The sequence below is a fragment of the Formica exsecta genome, unplaced genomic scaffold (genome assembly GCF_003651465.1).
Source record: "Formica exsecta isolate Colony F162 unplaced genomic scaffold, ASM365146v1 scaffold363, whole genome shotgun sequence".
NCBI classification, from domain to species: Eukaryota; Metazoa; Arthropoda; class Insecta; order Hymenoptera; family Formicidae; genus Formica; species Formica exsecta.
In genome coordinates, this window is record NW_021850877.1 from 1,047,726 (window position 1) to 1,070,772 (window position 23,047).

The following is a 23,047-nucleotide window of genomic DNA, read 5'->3' on the forward strand; positions in this document are numbered from 1 at the left end:
GTAGAGAGTTTACAATAATTTTTTTTTTTTTTTTTTCTTTTATAAAAGAATTTATGATATATTATATCTTTTTAAAACACAAATGATATAATCAATCTTTTATCTTCGTTTTTGGTAATGTTCATTTTATTTTCGTTTTTGAGTCCTATATGTGTGTATTCAATAACACACTTTCTGTTTATTTATATTTACAAATAATAAATTTTCTTTTATTATTATAATATGCATATTATGACACAAATATGTAATTTTAGGTAAATCTACTTACCTGGTTTTCTTTAAAGTACTACTTATCTGGTTTCCTTGTAAAAATAAATTAGTATCGAGTAGACCTTGATAAATAATGGATTAAAACGGATTCAGCAGATAGACAATAGAGATCATTGATCACATTCACTACAATCAAATTAATAATATTAGAAATATATATAATTGAGTGATGCTTTAACATAAATAGTTGGTTATTGGCATATAAAATCTGTTTTCGATGCTGTATAATTTATGATAAATTCTGTACAGAATTCCATTTATAATTTTATGTATTGTAATACAGAGAATATTTGAAGAGTGAAACCAGACACATATACAAATACATATTAAGATATAGATATATTAGAATAAAATTATAAATAGAATTCTATCTTCAATTTTATTGCAAATTATAGATCGTTTGTAAAGATCAGGCTTAGATCAACTACATTTAATTAAAAAATGAAGCATTGTGTCTTCTTTTCTTCTAGGATTTTCTAAACACAACTGATATATAGTTAGAAAGAATTCTGTATATTAAGAATTTTAAATATAGTATACAATTTGAAAATGAATTATGCATTTGAAAAACTTATTTGGTACATTAAATCTTTTTCATAATAATATAGTAATAAACAAATTTTCATTGTTTTAACAATAATTTTGTTCAAAATATATTATAGATTTTATAGTATATACTTAAGCTATAAGATCACGTTCATAGCAATGATTGCTTCCTAAATCTTAGTCACATCCGTGTGTTTTCATTGCTTATTGTCTATACTTTGTCTCGCATATTATATTAGTATAGAAATAAATATAGAAATTTTACATATTAACCTCTCTTTTTATCAAAAATCTACATATCCAACAAAGCATATACAATTAACACATAGATATTTTTACAATCCAAGATACAGAAAAACTTGATAATTTTTCAATCTCTTTCAACTCTATTAAATAATCATAAAGAAAATGGTTAATAATTATTTATATCACTTAGTAACTATAGAATCCATATAGATAAATGAAGACTCCTGTTTCCTCACTGCAACATATTGCATTATGATATCATTAATGAGAAATTATGTAAAATAATTTCGTTTTTGCATTATATATGTTGAAAGAAATTTATTCTTTCATACATCATAATTCGCATTCTATACTATCAAATGTATGTGTACTCTGACATTTAAGAAAATTAATATATTTCAACATATGTACAAAAAGATTTTCCAAAATGTTTTGTTTTTGATATTATAATATGATTACAATGGAGAAACAGGGCAGGCTTATAAGGAAAAAAATATATAAATATTCACATATAATTCATATATCTCTAAAAACAAATCTGAGGATAAATAATACATGTGCCTATTTAGACTTATATTATATACTTTGTTTGGAATTCCATTTACACTATTCGAATTTGATAGATTATACTTGTATCTTTTAAAATGATATGTAAACTTTTATGTCATTTTCAAAAAAAGTCACAGAATTTCAGTTCAAATACCATATTTCAATATGATTCCATTGAAATTTCAATACGATTCGCATTGAAATTTCTTTCATATATAAAGTTTTATAGTGCCATTAATTTTTGGTTAATTATTACATAACTGGAAAGTAAATATATATTTATATATATATGTACACACAACCCCATCATATTAAATATAAATTTCAAACAATTTTTCAACAATACAATTTTCAATAATTCACAGTCATATACATATCTTCGAAAGTAACTTCTATATTCTTAAAACTAATGAAAATTATAATTAAATAAAAATAAGCAACATATTTTAAAACATATTCAACAAACACAAAATTGGAATTAGGTATATTCATTCTATTTTATATATTTACCATATCTTTCAACAGCACAGATCCACTGGCATAAGATTTAGGAAATTCTTTGTAATCTTTTATATAGATTAATGACATGAAAGTTATCAACAAGATGAAGTATATGCCTGCAGATTTAAAAAGCTAACACCTGCGACGGATTTGTACAATCTCCTATTGTCATTCTATGCATTGCCATTTCCGTAATACCATGATAATGTACAAAAGCAGCTGCAATTACTAATACATGGAAGATTTGATGACTCTGAAACTAAATTTGAAATGAAATATACAGAATATATTGCTAATATAATCAAACTTTGTCTGTAAAAATCGATATTTTGAAATTGACTTTTTAATAGAGCCTACCCAAATATCAAATTTTCCTGGGAAAAAACGTTCAGGTACCCTTAAAGCATAAAATAATGCACCCAGTATATACAAACATCCCATCAGTATTAACCATCCAAGGGATGCTTGGCTAATTGCCTTGAACCAACCTTCGGCGATAGCATAATGTACTGCTGGTATTACCTAAATATAATGATAATAGATTTATTTAAGATATTTATTCTAAAGTAACAAAAAAGCTATATCCTATAAAATAAATTAAAATAACTTACCCCGCTAAGCCCAAATCCCATAAAAACTCCAGCTCTGAGTGGACGATAGCTTGGTTCACCAAATCGTTCCCACAATGATACTACAATGCTAGTTATACCAAGGACAACCACCACAGATAGATAAATTAGTTTAGGTTGATAGTCGCAATAAAATCCATAATAAAGCCATGGTACAAAACTACCCATAATAAGCATAGCTATGCCACAATAATCTAATTTTGAAAATAACTTTCCAACACATTCACTGTGGCAATGAACTGTGTGAAAGGCAAATGACAATCCTAGGCACATTATAGCACCAGCAAAGAAAGTACCAAATACCAATTTTTCTTCCAATTGAATTTCTATAGGAGGTTGTGTTAGAAAAAATATAGCTATACCAATAAAGGCAACGCAGCCTGTAAAGAATAAAATATATTATGAGTAGAATTTATAACCAAAAGTTATATAGAATATGCTTAAAAGAATATGCTACATATATGCTTCTTTCCAGAAATTGCACATCAATATACATTCAATGTTATTTAATACTGCATTGATAAAAAGATATACCCAACAAATGTGTCCAGATATTGCCAGTTTCTGTATGAATTCGAAAAATACTTTTAAAACACGCATAAAACGAGGGTAGTGGTGGCCTATGGCCAGCGTGTAAAAAATCGTTATCTTGCAACCATCTTGGCAAGTTCCGAAAATGACATTGTTTCCATGATGCCTCCCATACCTATAAATAAAAGTTTAAGTTTTAAAGAATACTGATTACAATTTCTAGGTTAATTTCAATTGTTATAACTAACTTTTTGCAACTGTTTAGTGACATAAGCATATTCTTATTACAATAGTATTACTATAAATATTAGTGTATCGTGTTACCTTTCGAACAAATTCTTCCGCCTGTTCTGCTGCATTATGGGCTAATGCACCTAGATCAATTTCATCGCTCAATACACCTGCTTTCAGCACTTCGGTCATCTATAATTTACACAATAAATGTTTATTCAATAGTTAATTGCATTTATATTCTTCAAAGACAACAATAAATATACCTCACAATCCAGAAGATGATCATCTTCCGGAGTTGAAGGCAAAGGACATCCGACTCCATCTTCTTCTTCTGCCAAACAACTTGCGTCATCATCGTCTAATAATTCTTTAACTTCATGTAAACCAGGTATGTCACTATTTAATAATACACGATCGCTCCATGGAATACGATGTCGTATTCCTCCTAATTCTGCTGACAAATATTCTTCTTTTTCTTTGGCCTCCAGAATGACGTCTTCGTATTGCGACATGATTCAGAGTGATTGTGACTGCAACTCTACAAATATGTTTGTTGTTTTGTAAGAAAAAATAATACAAGTTACATAACAAATTATTGAAAATCTGTATCTATAAACATATATTTGTATTCGTAATCTCGATATAAATTCTTAATATAATGCATATAAATTGTAAAATATAAAATTGAAGTTCATAAATATCTCTCTTATAATCATTATTATTTTTGATAGATATAAATCTTCACGAAAAGTTATATTTCTGCTGTAAATTTACTTTTATTTATAAATCTATGTTTGATGTGAAAAAAAAAAAACAATTTTCTAATAAGAAATAAATATTACACAATATTGTATCGCGTGTAAGAAAATGACGAAAAAGTTAACAAAGTAAGATTAATATAGTAGTGAATTGTAAAGACTAGTTTAAAATACTGATTAACTGTAAATTATTAGAACAAATATATAGTGTCTGCTATATTTAAATCGAGATATGATTTTTGTCGACCACAAACATATTACATATACTCGCGTCACAAATATAATTTTTACAAAAATAGTCTGACTTTTTTTAGTATATATACATGTATATAAGGATTGTGACTTATTATGTAAGACAATAAATACATATATTGCCGAATTTTCCGAGTCACTCCGATTCACCAATGACATTTTAGATAAAGATAAGTCTCTTTATTAAAGATTATTTTTCGTTTAACCTTTTGGATTGCACAAGCTAATTTCTTACTGTAAATGTGATTATGACAAATAATATAAGTTTAAAAAAAACACACACGTAACGGATATGAAAGAAATAATTACTTCATAAATAATGTATCACTAATAAAATATTATGAGCGACTTGTATAAAAATATTTCAGTATCTACCAGTCGCACGATTCCTGCGTTGTAATGTTCACATTTGCACGGACATACTTTCATAAATTTTAGGCTGTAAGAATATTACAATGGCTTAAAAAATTACGTTTCTTGTTTCGTTGTCACGTTTAATCTAAAAATGCTAATGAAACACGAAACACCACGCAGCAACAGAAACGCGTGGCAAGTAGCGACACGATAATAACCGATGAACTCGCACACATACACGCACAACACACACACACACACACACACACCACACACGTATTGAAATTGAGCTTGAGCCTTGAGCCTTGAGAATGCGAGAGAAACTTTTCTATATGAAAATGTATATTCGCCCAGATGGCGATTATATTGTTTTTGTGACGTAACTGTAATTTGAAAAATATAAATAACTAAATTGATAAAATAACAACACATATATATATATTTCTATTATTAAGAAAATTGATAAAGAAAATTTATTTTATTATATATGCGCGCATATATACAAAATACTTTAATATTAACTCTTATATTGCTGTGTCCGTAGTATATAAAATAAAATAAAAAGATATCACGCGTAGCTAATAAAACATATTAATAAATTCATATATATTTCTTATTGACATTATGGATGTAGCATGGACACACACCAAACGGAGATTTTATTACCGGTAGCATCGAAAAGTAAATGTGGCCATGTAGTTCCAACCGGCTGTTAAATGAATATAGAGGCGCCACTGTATGCAAGCCGCTCTCAATCTTCTCTCTGTGGGATAGTACATATACACACACACACATATTAATCATATATAATGAGCGAACGTATATTTTCATATCTGTAAAGTCTTTTGTTCGAGAAAGGCGGAATCTTTTCCTGATTCATTCTCTCCATCCTTCAGGTACGTCATCAATAGATCTATATGTTTGCTCGTGTTTATGTATATATTTGCGCGTTTAGAAAACACGATTGAATATCATCGGTTTTTCGGATCTAATTTGAAAATATATGATCGTTATACTCTTTAATGCAATAATGAGATTTTACAAAATCTCCGAAAATCTCATTATTTAAAGGAATTTTTTAAATAGTACTTAAAATATCTCAATGAAAAAATTTAATTCAAAAGCCGCAAAATATGCTACGATAAAAAATGATAAATATATAAATACTTTGTTTTATTTGCATATTTAGGAATTATCTATGCATTAATTCTTCATGATTAACTAATTTTGTGATTAGCTTTTTTAAGAATTTTAAAATTGAAACAGTTACAAAAGTTCTTACTTCCTTCAAGCATAGAATTTTTTTTTCAAGAATTTATTTCAGTAACAGTTTTATCTAATTCTTTATGGCACATTACATGAAATATTTGCACACAATTTTTGTGTGCAAGAAAGAAAAATATTCCGACAATAAATGTTTGTTTATTATATGAAAAGAGAAAAAATGTCTGGAATACAAGATAAAATGAATAAACTCATGTAATATTTGCTTCATTTTCGACTTTTCTTTAGTCGTCATTTATATCAACGATAATAGTATAGTGCAGTTTTCAACTTGCAAATTTAACTAATTAATATATAATAATGCAATTTTAACTTATCGGAAATTAGTTTAATCAAATCCGTACAAAGTGACACAATAAAATAAGTTTATTTACAATCTATAGCTTACACACACTTCTTACAATAAAGGTTCGAGGCTTTCTAATATTATTATGTACAGATAAATGTCGCCAAAAATGACATTGTATCATAAAAACATATACAATATACTGTCAAGACCATAAAAATATCTGCACAATATTATTACAAAGTAATGTTCATCGAAATAAAGAAATAAGAATTTTGGCGAATTTTTAAAAGATCTTCTATTACTTCTATTATTTAAACATTACACTTTTTTTAATGATGAAATATATAACTCATCTTTTTATCAGTCAATAATTTAAAAAGTATCTATGCTATAATCTTTTTCAGTGAAATATAAATTGGCGTAATTATAATAAATCTGCTGTTCATTAAATTTTTGTAATTATCTACATGTAATTTTTATTAATGTCTCAATTTAAAATTAAACAAACATGTTTTTCTGGCTTGGTATACACAACATTCACGCAGACAGATATACAACCATACATATTTCTTTTTATATTCTATATACATATTTTCATATATGTTATTTAACATGTGTCACAAAGAATTCTATTTAAAATAGAAAATATAAATAAAAGGCCATTGCGCGTAATAAAAATTAAAGTACAAGCGCGCGCCAAATCTTACGTTATCGAAAACTCGAAAGTCTTTAAGGCCATTTTCTTGAATAATCCAATATCGATTTTTATATATGTCAATATTGTCTTTAATGTACATTTCATTCAATAAGAATCAAAATTTAACCTCGTCTTCGATAATCTTTTAACATTCGCGATAAAAAGTTATCCAATGTTAATACTTTTAAAATTTATTGAAATTTGCTTTCTACTTGCTTTAACATTTGTGTGTATATTAAATATTTTATGTAATTATTAATTAATCTTTTTCTCTACAACTTTACTTAGCATCATTCATTATTTTATAACAATACTATGATTATTATCATGAAAACTGCTATTAAAAAAGTAAGATTAAAAATAGTTTTGTTAATTACTGCTATTAAAAATAACCTGCTATTAAAAATAGTTTGCACATTATCTGTGATTTACAAATCTTTATCATAAAATAATAATTTTAACAGTTTTTAAAATATGTCTATAGGATAGATATGTGTGCAGTATGATAGATATCAATAGTTTTCCAAAACTCTGATTTCTATCAACAAAATTGACATATATATACGATTACATGAACGTTATTAAATACTCTTAACAATAATATATTTCGAATATAGTATTGTAAATGCTAAAGCGTCAAATTATCTGTAGTGTAAATAATAAATATACAAAAATTGTGTGATGATTCAAAACAATTCATTGTTCTCGTTATTATTGTTCATCTTGCTTTGAAGATACGGGTCTTTAACGTTTGTCACATTCAAAGCACAGTATTGCAAAAATACATCACACACACAGTCTTCAAATTAAATATAGAAAGCGCTAAATTTTGCTGAATTGAGATTTCGATATCGTTTGACATGCGGAAATGATTCGTTTATTTGCGAAATTAGAGACGATTGGCATAAGATCGTTTTTCGTGTATTAAATAGCACCGGAGATTACATTACTCAATTTGTATTCGTTTAATAATAGATTGCGATAAATTCGCAATTTCACGTTGCTTTTTAAAGCGCATTTAAATGGTTTATATAGCCGTTCGTTGACGACATCGATATCAAGCATCGGAAATAAATCTAAACAATCTAAGGCAATCGGTTTTTGCATTCTAACGATAAGTCTGCTACTTTCGCTCTGTCATAATTTTCTTTTTTTTGATTATTTGCCGAAGATTGCGGCTTTTTGCCGGAATTGCTCTCGCCTCGCCGCTTTTTCCTCCTCTTCTCGTTTTCGCTCCTCTTGCTCCATGCGAATCTCATCTTCAAACTTTGAAGCCTTTCGTAACTGCTCGATCTGCGAAAAAAGAAGCGTTAATCGGAGCACATGCAAAGTGCAACTCGGGTTACGCTTTCACGCATGCATTTTTTCAATGCGAGCGACACGCTGAAGTAACTATCTGGGCCTGTCCCATGTGTCATGTACAATCACATACGTGAATGGGAAATGCGTTTGTTGCGTTCGCAATAACGAGACAAGATTTACAGCTTTTTGTAGTATTGCAACGTTAGTAAATGATAATTTTTTGCAATATAATAAAAAATATTACATAATTTATATTAAATATGTAATAAAATCACTATAATTATAAAAAAGTATATAAGCAATAAATATTTAAAAAAAAGTAAATTTTGAAATCTGAAACACCTATTAAATATAAAAGCTATTAAATTAGAAATTTGCTTAGGTATATCTTAAAAAAAATATATATATACTTTAGCTTCGAAGAAGTTTTTAGCTCCGGTAACACCAACTTCATCAACGTCCACTTCAGTGAGTCTGGCCAGCTGGCTCAATCCAGAATCCTGTTCCAACTCACCGGCACGCGCCTTACGATAGATCAGTAAAAACTGTAACGAGATGTAATCATGGTAAAGACATGAATCAAATGATACGAGTTATGATAAAAGATTTTAAAAGATTAGATTTAAAAAGTCTTTTTAAAAAAGATTAGAAATTATTTAATTTTTGATCGTTTCTTTCAAAAATAGAATTATCTCAATTCAAATATTACTATTCTCGAGATATATATTCTCCATTTAAATATATAAACTTTTTATCTCACGATTATAACAATAATAAATAAAGTAAAATCCCGGCCAAATAGCTCTATTTAATTAAAATATTCTTTGTCATTGGTGCTTTAAATAGGAAATAAAAAGTGAAAAATAAAAGACAGAAAAATAATCTGTTAAAAATAAAAAAAACTCATATGATCGAGGAAATTTAAAAGTGCAACGTTTAATGAATGTAATACGCGACGAAGAGAAGGGGGATACGTTTCAAAAAAAAAGTAAATTTTGAAATCTGAAACACCTATTAAATATAAAAGCTATTAAATTAGAAATTTGCTTAGGTATATCTTAAAAAAAATATATATATACTTTAGCTTCGAAGAAGTTTTTAGCTCCGGTAACACCAACTTCATCAACGTCCACTTCAGTGAGTCTGGCCAGCTGGCTCAATCCAGAATCCTGTTCCAACTCACCGGCACGCGCCTTACGATAGATCAGTAAAAACTGTAACGAGATGTAATCATGGTAAAGACATGAATCAAATGATACGAGTTATGATAAAAGATTTTAAAAGATTAGATTTAAAAAGTCTTTTTAAAAAAGATTAGAAATTATTTAATTTTTGATCGTTTCTTTCAAAAATAGAATTATCTCAATTCAAATATTACTATTCTCGAGATATATATTCTCCATTTAAATATATAAACTTTTTATCTCACGATTATAACAATAATAAATAAAGTAAAATCCCGGCCAAATAGCTCTATTTAATTAAAATATTCTTTGTCATTGGTGCTTTAAATAGGAAATAAAAAGTGAAAAATAAAAGACAGAAAAATAATCTGTTAAAAATAAAAAAAACTCATATGATCGAGGAAATTTAAAAGTGCAACGTTTAATGAATGTAATACGCGACGAAGAGAAGGGGGATACGTTTCGCGAGCGTTTTACGGTAATTCATACCACGATGAGTAAGAGGAAGGTGAGTAAGCTGGGCAAACTACTCGACTATCACGCAATGAATCACAGTCGACGAGCGGGTCGAATCGCGCGTGCACGCATCGCGTATGCGGATCGATTCTCATGCGGCGAGCTTTGTTTGCGAAATACGGTATATCACGTCCAATTGTCTTTGCTTGCATGCATCTCGTATTATAAGTCGAGACACTCTCCTTGGAATGGTACGTGATACTCATACGTCACGGTTTTTTTTCGCAGCTTTTACACGCATCATAGCGAGGTGCACGCGGATTGCGTTAAGAGCGAAAGTTTCAGTTTCACACGCTCTGGAATCCCGCGGACGCGTTGCATCGGTTAGGCTAGCGATTGCAAGGTTAATCTCCCCTCGATAATTTCACGCTTACACTTGATTGTTTTTAGAAGACCAAAACTAGAAATTTGGTTCATTTTCACATGATACCAATAATTACTTTATAACTACATATATGTTTGCTTGTTTTTCCATAGAGCATCCTATTTAATCCAAACGCTAAAAAGCAAGAGACAAAAATATTAATAAATATAAAATTATAATAATATTTAAAATTAAATGTATAATCGTTTTTATGTGATTTAACTTTGTTGTCTTATGTGATTAACATTATGAGTGTTGTTAATTTTTTGAGATTACGGTTATCGTGCAAAATCTGTTTCTAACGGAAGAATTTTAGTTTCGCACATTTTTTTTATAGCCGGCAGTTTTGTTTGGCAGTTGTTAAAATACTCCATCGTGTAGGCAACCGAAATAGAACTTGCCCTCTCTAACGCACGGCTATGCCTGGAGAATAAACACGATCGTTGAATACTCAGTGTATATATAAGTGAGTGAGTTTAAACATTGCATGGGGTCTACTATTTATATATCATATATACGCGTTTGCTACAAATAAATCTGCGAGTCTAATCAGAATTATATCATTTAATATTCTATAATGAAAAAAAAAGAATAAAAGCAGGGATACAAAATTGATAAAAATGTTAATCTGTTAAATAAAAATTTAAAATCTTATCTTTCCAAGTACAATATTTTCTGTAATAAATAATGTATACATTTTAAAAGCAAAAAAGACTTTCTGAAAGATAAAATAAATTTTTCACGAAAATTGGCAAATGCTATTAAAAATAGAATGTATTTCCTTTCAATTGTTACTCTTCCTGGAATATCATGCGTAGTGCACGTGTTTTTTGATGGTTAACATAAGAGCAAAGCTGCACGCAGTGAGGTCTATTTCGGTTCAATATTTTTTACGACCGCAAACGGAATTGCGAGAAGCACTAATGTTGATCAGGGTGATCATAGAGACCATGGCTTATGTTTATACCGACCACATTCAAAGCCGATAGCACAAAGTGTGCTAACCAATGCAGCACATTTCCAAACCATCTGTCTGCGGCATATCTCTCTAATAATAAAACGCACTTGCCTAACATTATTACCTAACAATAATGGAATTGAAGAGTCTCTAATAAATTATGTGTAAGATAATTTTTTAATAATTCGCATAAAAAGTAATGGATATTTATTATATATAAACTTATTTGACCTGTTGAAATATAATTATTGCGAAGTAAAATGAGAAGTTAAATAATTTTATTCTTTACGTTAAAATAAAATAAAAATATTATTACAATTAAATAAATAAATATTACTAAATAAATATGCTAACTATTTTTTATAAATATTTTTTCTATTTTTCAAAACAAAAAAATGATTTATTTAATCACTGCATTCGATAGTTTATTTATACTGTTCATTAGTCCGGGGTATTAGCTATTTCTCAGAGATTCATAAAAATAAACCAACCTCACGGAAAGATATACGACCGTCGCCATCCTCGTCGACCTCCTGGATCATCGCTTTAAGTCCGAGATGCGTTTGCGGTGCACCCAAAACTTCCATCATTCGCTTTAGTTCGGAGAGATCGAGGTAGCCGTCGTGCCCATCGTCGAATCTGCAACAAGTATCGACGATTAGAATCAAAATATTTACAAATCAAAAATTTTATTACCTAGTTTTTCATCTGAAGTATTGTAGTTCATTCCATAGTTTTTCGAGTAACCGTCAATAGCCGAAAAAACACTTTTCGGTACATTTGAAATTGGTTATTAACTGGTTTATTTCAAAGGAGCGAACTACAATCATTTTGATCTCATTTGAAAGATAATTTAATACTGAACAAAAAGTTTCCCATAAATATAGGTCGAAAAATGCTTCCTTAAAAAGTTAGCGCCCAAAAACCTCTAAAATCACGGTTATTTTTTACATTTTTACAAATATCAGGGAAAGTATGCGTCTTTTAACAAAAAGTACCGAAACAAAAGTTGTAGAAAATTAAATTATCTTTCAAATGAGATCAAAGTTCATGTATTGGGTTGAACGGAAAGTTCGTGCCGTCTTCATCTCTTAGTAAAAAACGGAACTTTCCGTTCAACCCAATATTTTAAATACCACCTTTTTCACCTGCAAACTTTTTGTTAATAAAGTGGTGTAACTAATGAAACAAAAGTATTTTGGTTCTAAAATTAAAGTGCGAAAAGAATATTTTATTCCTTATTCACACTTTTGAAGCAATTTTATTCTAACTGAACATTTTTTAATTTTAGATTCCAGGCATAGCGTTATCAAAATTGTTGATAGTAAAACTATCGATCGACCATCAACAATGTGATAAGATACTTAATGCGGTTAAAGCTAATCTATTCTGCTGACTGTTGAATTTTATTACCGACCTCCTTTCTCTACATAAAGTAGAGTGCATTTTTAAGCGATTGACCCGTCAATAAATCATCATTTGAATAAATCATCGCGATGACGCTGGTCAATGAGACGCCCAGCTAAACGTGTCGTACATATTGTAGTTTGTCGCCTCCAGTTAATCGCGATACCGCGTGCAATCTAATCACTAGTCATTAAATGCCGTTGCACGAAGGTTATAGGAGGAAGAAAAGAATTCGGGACACTATCATTACTGACGAACGAGGCGCGATTATCAAACAAATTCGCTGGAAAAGTCGGTAGAGAGGTTGCTTCGATCTAGTCATTCCAGAAATAAAATCCCTCTATTTTATGAAACTCAAGAAACTGTTATGATGAGATAGAAAATGACACAAGTCTCTTAACGAAATTCATTGCGTCATTGTCAACTCAATGATTTCATGAAGTAAACAGTGAAAATATGCACCGTGATATTGATTAAGTTAAATGAAAATAATACGGTCACAGTAATTGCTAAAATTGAATTATTAAATTAAAATTTTAATAATGATATACATTAAACTCTTGTGTCTAACATAGACTGTAAGAAGCGACATAATGAAAAAAAACTGGAGGAAAATTTAGCAAAATAATGCTAATTGATGAATTTAATATTAATTTTCTATAAGATTCCAAATGTATTTTAGTCTCTGCGAATATCTTTTATTCTAAGTCTTTTCGTATGAGACTATGTATCATAAAAATTGATGTCGTTTTTTTTCTATATAAAGAATCTAGAAAATGCAATCTAAAAAAAGAAATTAATTTATTATAAGCAACGATTTTAATTGGAGAAGGTGATTATAGATTTTCTTCGGTTAGGAAAGGATCAGCTGTTGGATGACAATTGTATTCTTCCCCAAGTAATAATCGAGATTGTCTTAACTCGGTCGTCATTAACATTCGCGACTTTCTTCACATTTATTACGAAGCCAATGCGTCTCGTTGGCCGCAATGTACAAGGTAGAACATTTAATAACTGGAACGTCTCTCTCGTAGAAAGCGCCCGAAATAGGTTGAGCAAGATATTTATCTGTAGAAAAAATTGCATCTTCTATTGTCTGAAACTTTAATCTAACAGATTTAATTGACTGTAAAATTTGGTTCGTCGATCTATTTCGGATTTTCCGTAACTGAGACTTATGCAGACTTATGTATGCAAACAGCGTGTCGTAAAAACTTCGGTCCAGAATAATCCTGTGTTGCCATGAGGGCACCGTTGTTCGAATTTTATTACGCGTTGTATCGCCGTCGTCGTAAATGCAAAAAGCGGAAATGATTTATTCCGATGGTACTTATGACGTCGTGCAATCATCGAAAATAACTGCCTAACTGCTTGATATTATTAATTTCGCTCTCTTGCTGCGCGTGGAAAAATGTGGGCGTACGTGAGCTAAAGGTTAACTGGATCGCATTCACGCCTGTGTTAGAAACAATGAGCCGCGCAATTTTATATGCACAATTCTCGTGGAAAGTACCCCACCATCAAACACTCGGTCGAATGTACCGTGGGACGAAATAAATCTGATCGAAATTATCAAATTATAGACATATGACATGATATGCGACATTATATTTACATTTAGCATTATTAGGGATAACTATTAAAATATTTTAGCCTCCAGCATGGAATTTATTCATACATAAATATATTTTATTATTAATTTAATTACATTATTATTTAAATATTTATTGTTCAACGATAATAAATACAGAATATTTAACATTTTCTAAAATAAATTAAATTGCGAAAGGTTTACTTTGTGTGCGAATTTCGTGGAATGTTTAAAGGACATAACTATTTCGCAAAATATTGATGAAAGAGCAATGGGGGGCGTAAATAGATGATCCATGTCTATATCTCTGTATCAATCTGTATTTTTTAATTATCGGGGAACGTTTAACACGCGAGAGTGAAAACGGAGGGAAAACGTGGGAATGATTGGCGATATTCAGATTCGCGAAATCTCTCGACAGGATATCAACTTTACTTCGCCGGAAACTCGTGTAATCGCTTTCCGCGTAAGGGATGGAAAGTTCCAAGGCATGGGATGGAGCATGCTTTCCAACATGACGATGTGATCTCGAAATGGATAAAATTGAGTTCTGTGTTCGTTAGTTTGTCGTATGATACATCGAGATATCTGAAAGACTCGATCTTTACATGGATAATAAAAAAAACAAAAAAAAATAGATTTATTTCTATAGTTATAAATAACTAATTTTAATTAATTTGAAAACGATATATTATAATTTTTGAAAACTGTAATTATATACGCGAAAAAAATATGTTATAACAGTGTATACGCTGAATTGTGATCTGCGTTATCATATATCGCGATGTTGTAAATCTATAGAGAGCAATTATGTTATATAACAGATATACTATCATTGACGTAATTATATCGCAAATTAAAAATCGCTTATTCAATAAATCGATTTTTTTAATCGTCGTGATTAATGAGCTCTGATCATAATCAGTATAATTCTCCAAACGGAAAAATAAGAGTATAGTTGAAGGTTTAAAATTTATCGTGTAGAATATAAATATCAAAGTTCAAGTTTCATTCATGCGCAGTTGGATCAATGATTGTTTGTCATATCTCGCCATAGCTCTCATGATTTTATCTGCCTGAATATATGTGTATTTTTGTCATAATCTTAATTAAGCAAGAGACTGAAAAATCGCCATTCCGCCGTCATTTTCGATTCGAGATCGTTAAAGTGCAGAAGAGCAGAACGTTAAAGGGAATTGCTTCCGCATTAGTTAATTACGTTACTGCGAGGCACCGGAAATTGAAGCGGTGTAGGCGGAAGATACCTGGACGGTAAATCCTTTCAATCAGGAAGAATTGCTCCACTGAAAAGATCAATATTTGCTGGTTCTCGTTATATTTAGTAATCAAATGCGAGCAAAAATCTTTTGTGTTCTTTAGTCCTCCAAATACACATATTTCTATATCTGCCAATAAAATCTGCTTGAAAAACATTAAAATAAGCAGTGATCAAAACATTTCTGTCTCTTCGTAATCATCAGTGAAAATTAAATACTTATACGGACGATTATTGACGTAGGATAGATGAGAAAAAATATGCGTTATAATAATATGATTAAAATTGTTCTCCAATTTTCCTATTTTTCTGTAGATATTTATCTGCAAGATATCAACAAGTGATATTTATAATTTCTCTCTTCTCTTTTTCTGTTTCTTTCTTCCTCCTTCGAAGTTGAGAGAAATTTCACGGGGAAAGAGGGGAGAATGCCAAAGGTGGAGGTCATAAACTTATAAGCACGGTTAAGCAAAGTGATCAATAAGATTGACAGACGTAAAAAGATAAAGGCGATAGATACGTAGGTGAAATATGTTCTATTAAAATCAGCACTTTTATCAAACAACAATGTTCACTTTCCTATTTTAATCAATAAATTCTTTTCGATAATCTAAAATAAATTATCTGCTGATTACACAATGTCTCAAATCAATACTACAATAATAATAAATAATGATTCATTATGAACATATTCTTATAAAAATAAGATTTAGATATATTGTTTTATCATTAAATTTTTAAATGAAAATTGAATGTATATTACGTATTTTTATTTCCGACTCTGTGAATATTTCCATTTTTATATTGTTTTACGAATGATTCGATATCTGATAGATTATTGCAATCACGTTGTTGGATCATTGCGCTCGGCTTGTCGAAATTGCTTCTCGTCAGACAGTTTTAACTGATTGAGTAAAACGCTTCAATCAACGTGAATTGTGTTGAGGCGCCGATGCAACGCGAGTGTTAACGCATTGAATGTGTGGCATAGATTTGATTGACTTTATAAAAGCATAATTAAAAATTGTATATATTGTGTGAAAATGCTATAATAAATAAACATAAATTTATATTTATCGTTGAAATAAGAGTTCCCTTTTAATTTTAAAGTTAAACGTGTTACTATTTTTTGATCTCAGGTCTAGTGAGTTACAGTTAAAAAAAGCTTCTTTTTAAATATTTATTATTATTTGATGAAGAGAAACAGGCATTCGTGATCTTTTTTATGAATATAAAATTCATTTTTGAAAAAAAATTGTATTGCTCGGAAAAATGGGAACAATGCGTTTTAACCGTCTTTACATTTTATCTGACGGTTTTCTTTTCCTAATTGCTACAACATGATAGCGCAAGATACGCAATTAGATCGCGACGTAACGACGCCGATGCGTTCCTAATCTCATTATCACGAAATCACGATCGTTCCGTTTCAGATCGGCTCGACAGTAAGTGTTTCGTTTTCGTTTCGTTTCTCCGCGATTCCTTTTCCAGGAGTAGCCCAGGAGAAAACGGGGTCAAGGTGACGCACGGTGATCCCGATATATCCTTGTTTTCCAAGATCGATACGGCGGTGCTTGGCTCTTCGAGGAACAACGAAGAACGTCATTCCGACGAATCGGCGACGCGGCGAGGACGAGGACAAGGACGAGGACAAGGACGAGGATAATACGTATTTTTTCCCCCGCATTGCCGAGATTTATGATCCTCGACGTTCGTATGAGATTTTCTGAAAGATTTGAGGAAAAAAAATTTTTTTTTTACAGGATTTTTATTGCGATAATATCGAATTGAAAATAATGATGAATTTAATGTAACGTAACTAAAAATAATAGGATATTTTAATTAAAACTATATTTTTTATTAACTGTTTCTTTTCCAAAAATTGCAAACGATAAATATTGATTTTATATGCAAAATAATATTGTCTCGATCGAGTAACAAAAACTCAGATTAAATTAATCTAAATCTATTTTGAAAATTTGAAGATTTTAATAATTGATCAACATCTTTTTTGTTAACTATCGCAAGTGTGACAAGTACTGTTTTCTATCGCGAAAGTATAAGTTATTGTCTTCTTCTTTTAAATAAAAAGAAATATCGGATCTTCTTTCTATTCTAAAAGTTTCCACATTTTAATAACTAATTGGTATCTTTCCTTTACGAAGAATATAGGACTGACTTAATATGTGAAATTGTAAGAAAAAAAGTATATATACAGTACAAATTAGAATTCTGCGAAGTTGAAAGAATCCCATCGCTCATTGTGAGCCGTGGAAGTATTTCCTAAGCAGGGACAAATGCCGTCTGTGAAATGTTATGTCTTTTCCCATCAATGAAACATTATTTAAAATGTCTAGCGGTGCTGCTGATAGGAATACCGAGTACAACTTCCATCGTCGCCGAGTCAAGTCGTAGAATAAATTCTTATACTGTTTATATATTCGGAACGCGCGATTTCTTCGAGAACAGCCACGAGGAATAACGGTTTGCGATGCCAATGCAACGAAAGCGTCTAAGAACATTTTTTTCTTTTAGTTCTTAAAAAAAAAAAAAAAAAATGGGAGAAGACTAAAATTAAAAATCTCTTAAAAATTTCTCAAAATGTTTTTACTCAATTATTTCTTAACACAAATAATCTCCGATATGAAAATATTTCTTACCAAAACGTATTTCTTACGAAAGCATTCTGGAAAAATATTAAATATGTTGAAATAGTATTTCCTGTTTTCAGGAAAGTATTCATTATATTGCATGCAGAGATATCGATTCCAAAAGAACATATCTCGAATGTATATATGCATTCCCCTACTTTAGCAGCGAAAGGGTTAAGGTCGTCGTCTTGCTGTGCACATATAAAGGTGAATCGATCACTACGATATCATTGTAACAGGGAAAGTTAAGCACGCATTCAATCGAGCCGTAGAAACCTCGACTTTCGACCTCGCGCAAATCACGGTGCACTTTGCGATAGGAATTTCTCGATAAATGAATGTATTTTCTCTTAGTAATTTTTCTATCTTATCCAAATCGTATACTATTCAAAATTAATAATACACGCATATATCCGAGATATTAAAAAATACAATACACAGGAATTAATTTCTGAAAAACAAAAAATGTAATAAAAATTATTTAAAGAATTGATTCGTGTTATTTGTTGCAAATTAAATTTACTAAATTAATGGGATAAATACTGTATTCGTGACAATATAGGATGGAAAAGACAACCAGTTGACAATCCGGGACACCGGATGTTGCGCTAACTTCCGAGCTCTTTAAATTACTTACGGGATTTAAGTAGTTAATTGATATGTGAATTTTCGGTCTACGACCTGACTGAAGGGTCAATCAGGGGCTCCGATTTCGGAGCCCCTCCAAAGAGCTTCCTGTGAATCTTCGTAGGAAATTTCTCGAGAGAATAGCGAATCCAATGGAGACGTTTTCGACTGTGATCTGTGTCTGTTGTACAGGAAATGTTGAATAGATAACAGCCGCCAACCTACGTGAACACATCCGAGTATTATCTCGCGTGTCACCGAATTAAAACCGCAGTGAAACGTTGTATATTTAGCCTCGTCTGCGATAGGCAAGCTCCGGCTGATGAATATATCGAGTTACTGATTAAGAGAACAATTATTTTTGTTCTTCTCTCGATTCTTATAAGGAGAACGGGAAGAGGACACGTTCGTATCGCGGATCACCGATAAACTGTGACGGAAAAAGTTGATAGCTGTGTTTTTGTTTTGTCTAATTGAAGAATGCTATCTTTTACTGCATACGAAGTAACAATTATTAAATTTAGTCGATATAAAAATTACAAGAACATTAACGAGAATTTGAGTGCACTTTAATAAGTAATAATTATTCTTTAATACGTAATAATTATATCTTTACGTAATGTTTTACTTCGCACATAAGTGCAACATCACTTTGATACTTAGACACATTGCGACCCCCCCCCCCCCCCCCCCCTCCTGCATGCGTGCTGCGATACGTCATCCGGAAGGATCGATGATTGTTGTTCGTTTATGTCGCGCGTTTGTCCAAGAAGTCGTCCTTGTCTTTTCGCCGCGAAACCGGTTGCGTTTGTAACCTCGGGTCTCGATAAATCGTAGAAATACGGCGACAGTATTTTCTCTGAAATATCTGCGTTTCTCGTTTCGATATACACAGGCTCCAGATTAATATCTAATGCTCGATCTTCGAGCAATGAATCAGGATCCCGTTAAACTCTCTGAAAATCTCATTTAATCTTTTATTTAAGTTTTTTTTTTATACATGATATACTTTAAAGATTAATAAATTATTATGCTAAAATATCCGTAACTCCAATTTCTTATTTTTTTCATAAATTTTATTTTTATTAATTTAGTTCTTATTTTTTTTTCTAGTTGTTTGTCTTCAAATTTTCTCTGAACTCTCGACAAAGAACGAATAACCTTCTTCGACATCTATTCAGCGATATACTGTCGATTATCTGTCTCGCTGGTTATAACGCATCTTAAAGATTTATTGACAGAAAACACGAAGAGAGAGGAAGGACGTAATTTTCCGATGAAGGAGCGCCGAGAAAGGAGAAAATCGCAGAGACGTGGAGAATCGCATGCTCCGTCATTACGAAACCGCGAACGTCGAGAGATTCGTGACGTGCATTTCTTCGAGAGAAGAAACGCAGGCAACGCGAAGAGGGCAGACGACCTGAGGGTCCCTGCAGGCCTCCTGCCGTGTCCTCCCCTTCCCTTCTCCGCCACGGTTCCCGGTATCTACGCCCTTTGTGTCTCGGAGTAGGTAGGTATTTCGGAGTCAACCTGGTAGCAGGTTTGACAACGCGGCCAGAGAACAGGGTGGGTATCTTAGTGCTCAGGTACCTTCGCAGCTATTGCGAGGGCAAGGACGGACACGAAAGGAGACACCCATATTTTAAAAATCATCCTTCGATGAAAAATGATGATTTTTTAGAAGGGAGACGTAAACTACACACGGAAATTATAGTTAATATTCGATTATTACACAAATTATATTTTTGGTATCGATTATTTGATTTGCAATATGTGTGTAATTTTGTTGTAATATACCTAAATGATATTTTTCATAGCTTCCGTAACAAAGTTTGTTATCATAAAAGATGGGCGTAATCGGACGATTAAGTGGTGATGATAGCGCACAGCGGGATGTTGTCAGATTAACTAGGAAATCTCGCGTCACGTGAGAGGGTTCTCTTATTTGCAAACGAGAATCTGCAAAGAGAATCTAATGTAGACATTCGGTGGGTGAGAGAAATTGTACGCTGGGTCATAGACCACAAAGCTTATTAATGGAAAATATCGCGTGCTCAACACGCAGTTGCACAAATTAACAAGCGGAAATTGAATCTAAAATCTTTCAAGCTCGATCGAGTTTGCTAGTGTATAATTAAAGTAATGATTAAACTTTCATTTATCCATACTACTTTTATTATCTGTTATATATATATATATCATATTACTCTTTAAATTGTGCACCGTATTTACAAAAAACACTTTTCTTAAAGATATTCTCTTTCCATGACTCACCGAATGAATCGTTGAAAGAGATTGATAATGATCGTTATGTCAGCGATCTCGTTGTAGAATAAGTTTGTTTACAATCACACGAGTCTATTGATTCTAAAATGTTTGCCGTTAACGACGCGCATTTTGTCCCGACGATGATAAACCTCGTGACATGAAAAAAAATTATTTATCTCCATCTGATTACACATGCGTGTATATTCCAGGCTGACTCGTAAAAATAAACAGCTAGACAGAGTACGCTTATTAAGTTGATAACACTATATATAGCCTGAGTATTTAACAGTCGCAGGTATATACGTTTAAGCGAATGCGACTGTCTCTTTCGCTTCATCAAAGAATATTCAAATTTAATTTTAATTAAGAGAAGCCAAGAGAGAAAGTTTTACTTAAACATTTTATAGTGTATATAAAATATACATAGAAAAATTTATGTATATATATATATATNNCTCTTTTATATATGTTTATAAAATAATACAGTATTTATTTTGCATTATTAATATTGTGATATAAAATATATATATATATATATATAATGATAAAAATATATTATCTTCTAAGAAAATATCTTTTATCTCAAAAACTTCATTAATTTCACAAATTCTATTGTAAAATAATAAAATTAAACCTTGAGATGTTAAACGCGTTAGTATTGCTATAGCCGGCTTCGGCTTATCATCGTTGATATGTTTCGATTGCAATGGCGCGTAACTAATAAATAAAAAAGAACTCTCACCTGTTGAAAGTCTGCTCGTATTGCTTGATCTCGCGGCGCGACAACTCATGGAACTCGGTGTAAACGTTTACAAACTTGTATTGCTTCTTCACCTCTTTACCCTCCTCGAGTTCGTCGTTGATCCTTTGCCGTCTGTTGAGCAGGTTGCTGAGTTCGGCGTCCGCTGGCATGGTTCTCGATTTTTGATCGCCGATTTGAATCTTGAGAACAAGTTGCTGAGAATTCGCGTTAAATTTTTTCAAGTAGCTTATCGAAAACTTGGAACGCGGTTATCGCGAGTTAACGAGAAGGAGTAAGAAATGTAAAGTGCGCTGGACGGGATATGAAGATGTATACCTCCGGAAAAATATGGTTCGCACGCCGCGGCGAGCCCGCATGTACTGACGCGGCGCTGAGCGTAGGAGCGACTAGTAGTCGCGCGAACAGACAGTGCCGTAGCCATCTTGTCGGGATCTCCGCGGCAAATATCTTTCCTTTAATTTATTTCAATTTTCGCTTGAAAAATTGAAATAAATTACATTATTATGTTTTACATTATGCTTCTGAAAACATCTCCGATAGATTTATGCGTATCGTTTCGAAAGTGGATTATTTCTACTTATAATTGTCACACTATTCGACACGAGTTTGTGATTTTTATCTTACTGTTAAATATATGCAATAAATTTCTTTGATTTAACATGGGGAAAAATCTGTATATAAATCATATATAAATATATAGAATTATATATAAAATTTGTTTATATATGTTTTCATTTTCTTCTATACAATCTCTATCTCTATAAAAGAAATATAACAAGAAAAATAAATGGACTTTCTTTCCCGGGGCATTACATGTATAAATTTGCAATAATAAAGCAGATAATTATTATATAAAAATTATACCCTTTTTCTTTAAAGATTTTTTGGGAAAAATATTTATATATAATATAAAATGCAACTATATATTTTATGTTATTATTTTTCTACGTTTTTCTGACTGTGAAGGTTGCTATTTGTTTATGGCATGAGCTAGAAATAA

The 23,047-nt window shown here is 31.1% G+C and overlaps 2 protein-coding genes across 5 annotated transcripts; both read right to left on the reverse strand.

Moving 5' to 3' along the window:
* Nucleotides 1-762: 762 nt before the first annotated feature.
* Nucleotides 763-5,108, reverse strand: LOC115239079 (adiponectin receptor protein). Of its 4 annotated transcripts, XR_003884584.1 has the most exons (8): nucleotides 4,892-5,100; nucleotides 3,770-4,044; nucleotides 3,597-3,695; nucleotides 3,276-3,447; nucleotides 2,724-3,121; nucleotides 2,470-2,634; nucleotides 2,122-2,371; nucleotides 763-1,871 (listed from the first exon to the last, which is right to left on the reverse strand). XR_003884584.1 is itself a non-coding variant. In XM_029813422.1 (7 exons), the coding sequence occupies exons 2-7, from the start codon at nucleotides 4,016-4,018 to the stop codon at nucleotides 2,237-2,239; spliced, it is 1,218 nt and encodes a 405-aa protein (XP_029669282.1). In that variant the 5' UTR covers nucleotides 4,019-4,044; nucleotides 4,989-5,108; the 3' UTR covers nucleotides 763-2,236. The 4 variants fall into 4 exon arrangements, 3 of the variants coding, with proteins under 3 accessions (XP_029669282.1, XP_029669280.1, XP_029669281.1); XM_029813422.1 differs by having other exon boundaries at nucleotides 763-2,371; nucleotides 4,989-5,108; XM_029813420.1 differs by having other exon boundaries at nucleotides 763-2,371.
* Nucleotides 5,109-6,502: 1,394 nt separating this feature from the next.
* LOC115238980 (EF-hand domain-containing protein D2 homolog) lies at nucleotides 6,503-22,434 on the reverse strand. Its single transcript, XM_029813236.1, has 4 exons — nucleotides 22,027-22,434; nucleotides 11,956-12,103; nucleotides 9,522-9,656; nucleotides 6,503-8,433 (listed from the first exon to the last, which is right to left on the reverse strand). The coding sequence occupies exons 1-4, from the start codon at nucleotides 22,194-22,196 to the stop codon at nucleotides 8,299-8,301; spliced, it is 588 nt and encodes a 195-aa protein (XP_029669096.1). The 5' UTR covers nucleotides 22,197-22,434; the 3' UTR covers nucleotides 6,503-8,298.
* Nucleotides 22,435-23,047: the final 613 nt, after the last annotated feature.

What these genes read in the sequence shown, in the direction of transcription:
- LOC115239079 (XM_029813422.1), bottom strand. Translation starts at nt 4,018, where the DNA reads ATGTCGCAATACGAAGACGTCATTCTGGAGGCCAAAGAAAAAGAAGAA. An exon ending in TATCTGGACACATTTGTTGG is followed by an intron (nt 3,122 to 3,275) that starts GTATATCTTTTT and finishes TATTCTTTACAG; the next exon opens with GCTGCGTTGCCTTTATTGGT. An exon ending in TGGGATTTGGGCTTAGCGGG is followed by an intron (nt 2,635 to 2,723) that starts GTAAGTTATTTT and finishes CATTATATTTAG; the next exon opens with GTAATACCAGCAGTACATTA.
- LOC115238980 (XM_029813236.1), bottom strand. Translation starts at nt 22,196, where the DNA reads ATGCCAGCGGACGCCGAACTCAGCAACCTGCTCAACAGACGGCAAAGG. An exon ending in GTCGTATATCTTTCCGTGAG is followed by an intron (nt 9,657 to 11,955) that starts GTTGGTTTATTT and finishes ATCTCGTTACAG; the next exon opens with TTTTTACTGATCTATCGTAA. An exon ending in AAAACTTCTTCGAAGCTAAA is followed by an intron (nt 8,434 to 9,521) that starts GTATATATATAT and finishes CTTTTTTCGCAG; the next exon opens with ATCGAGCAGTTACGAAAGGC.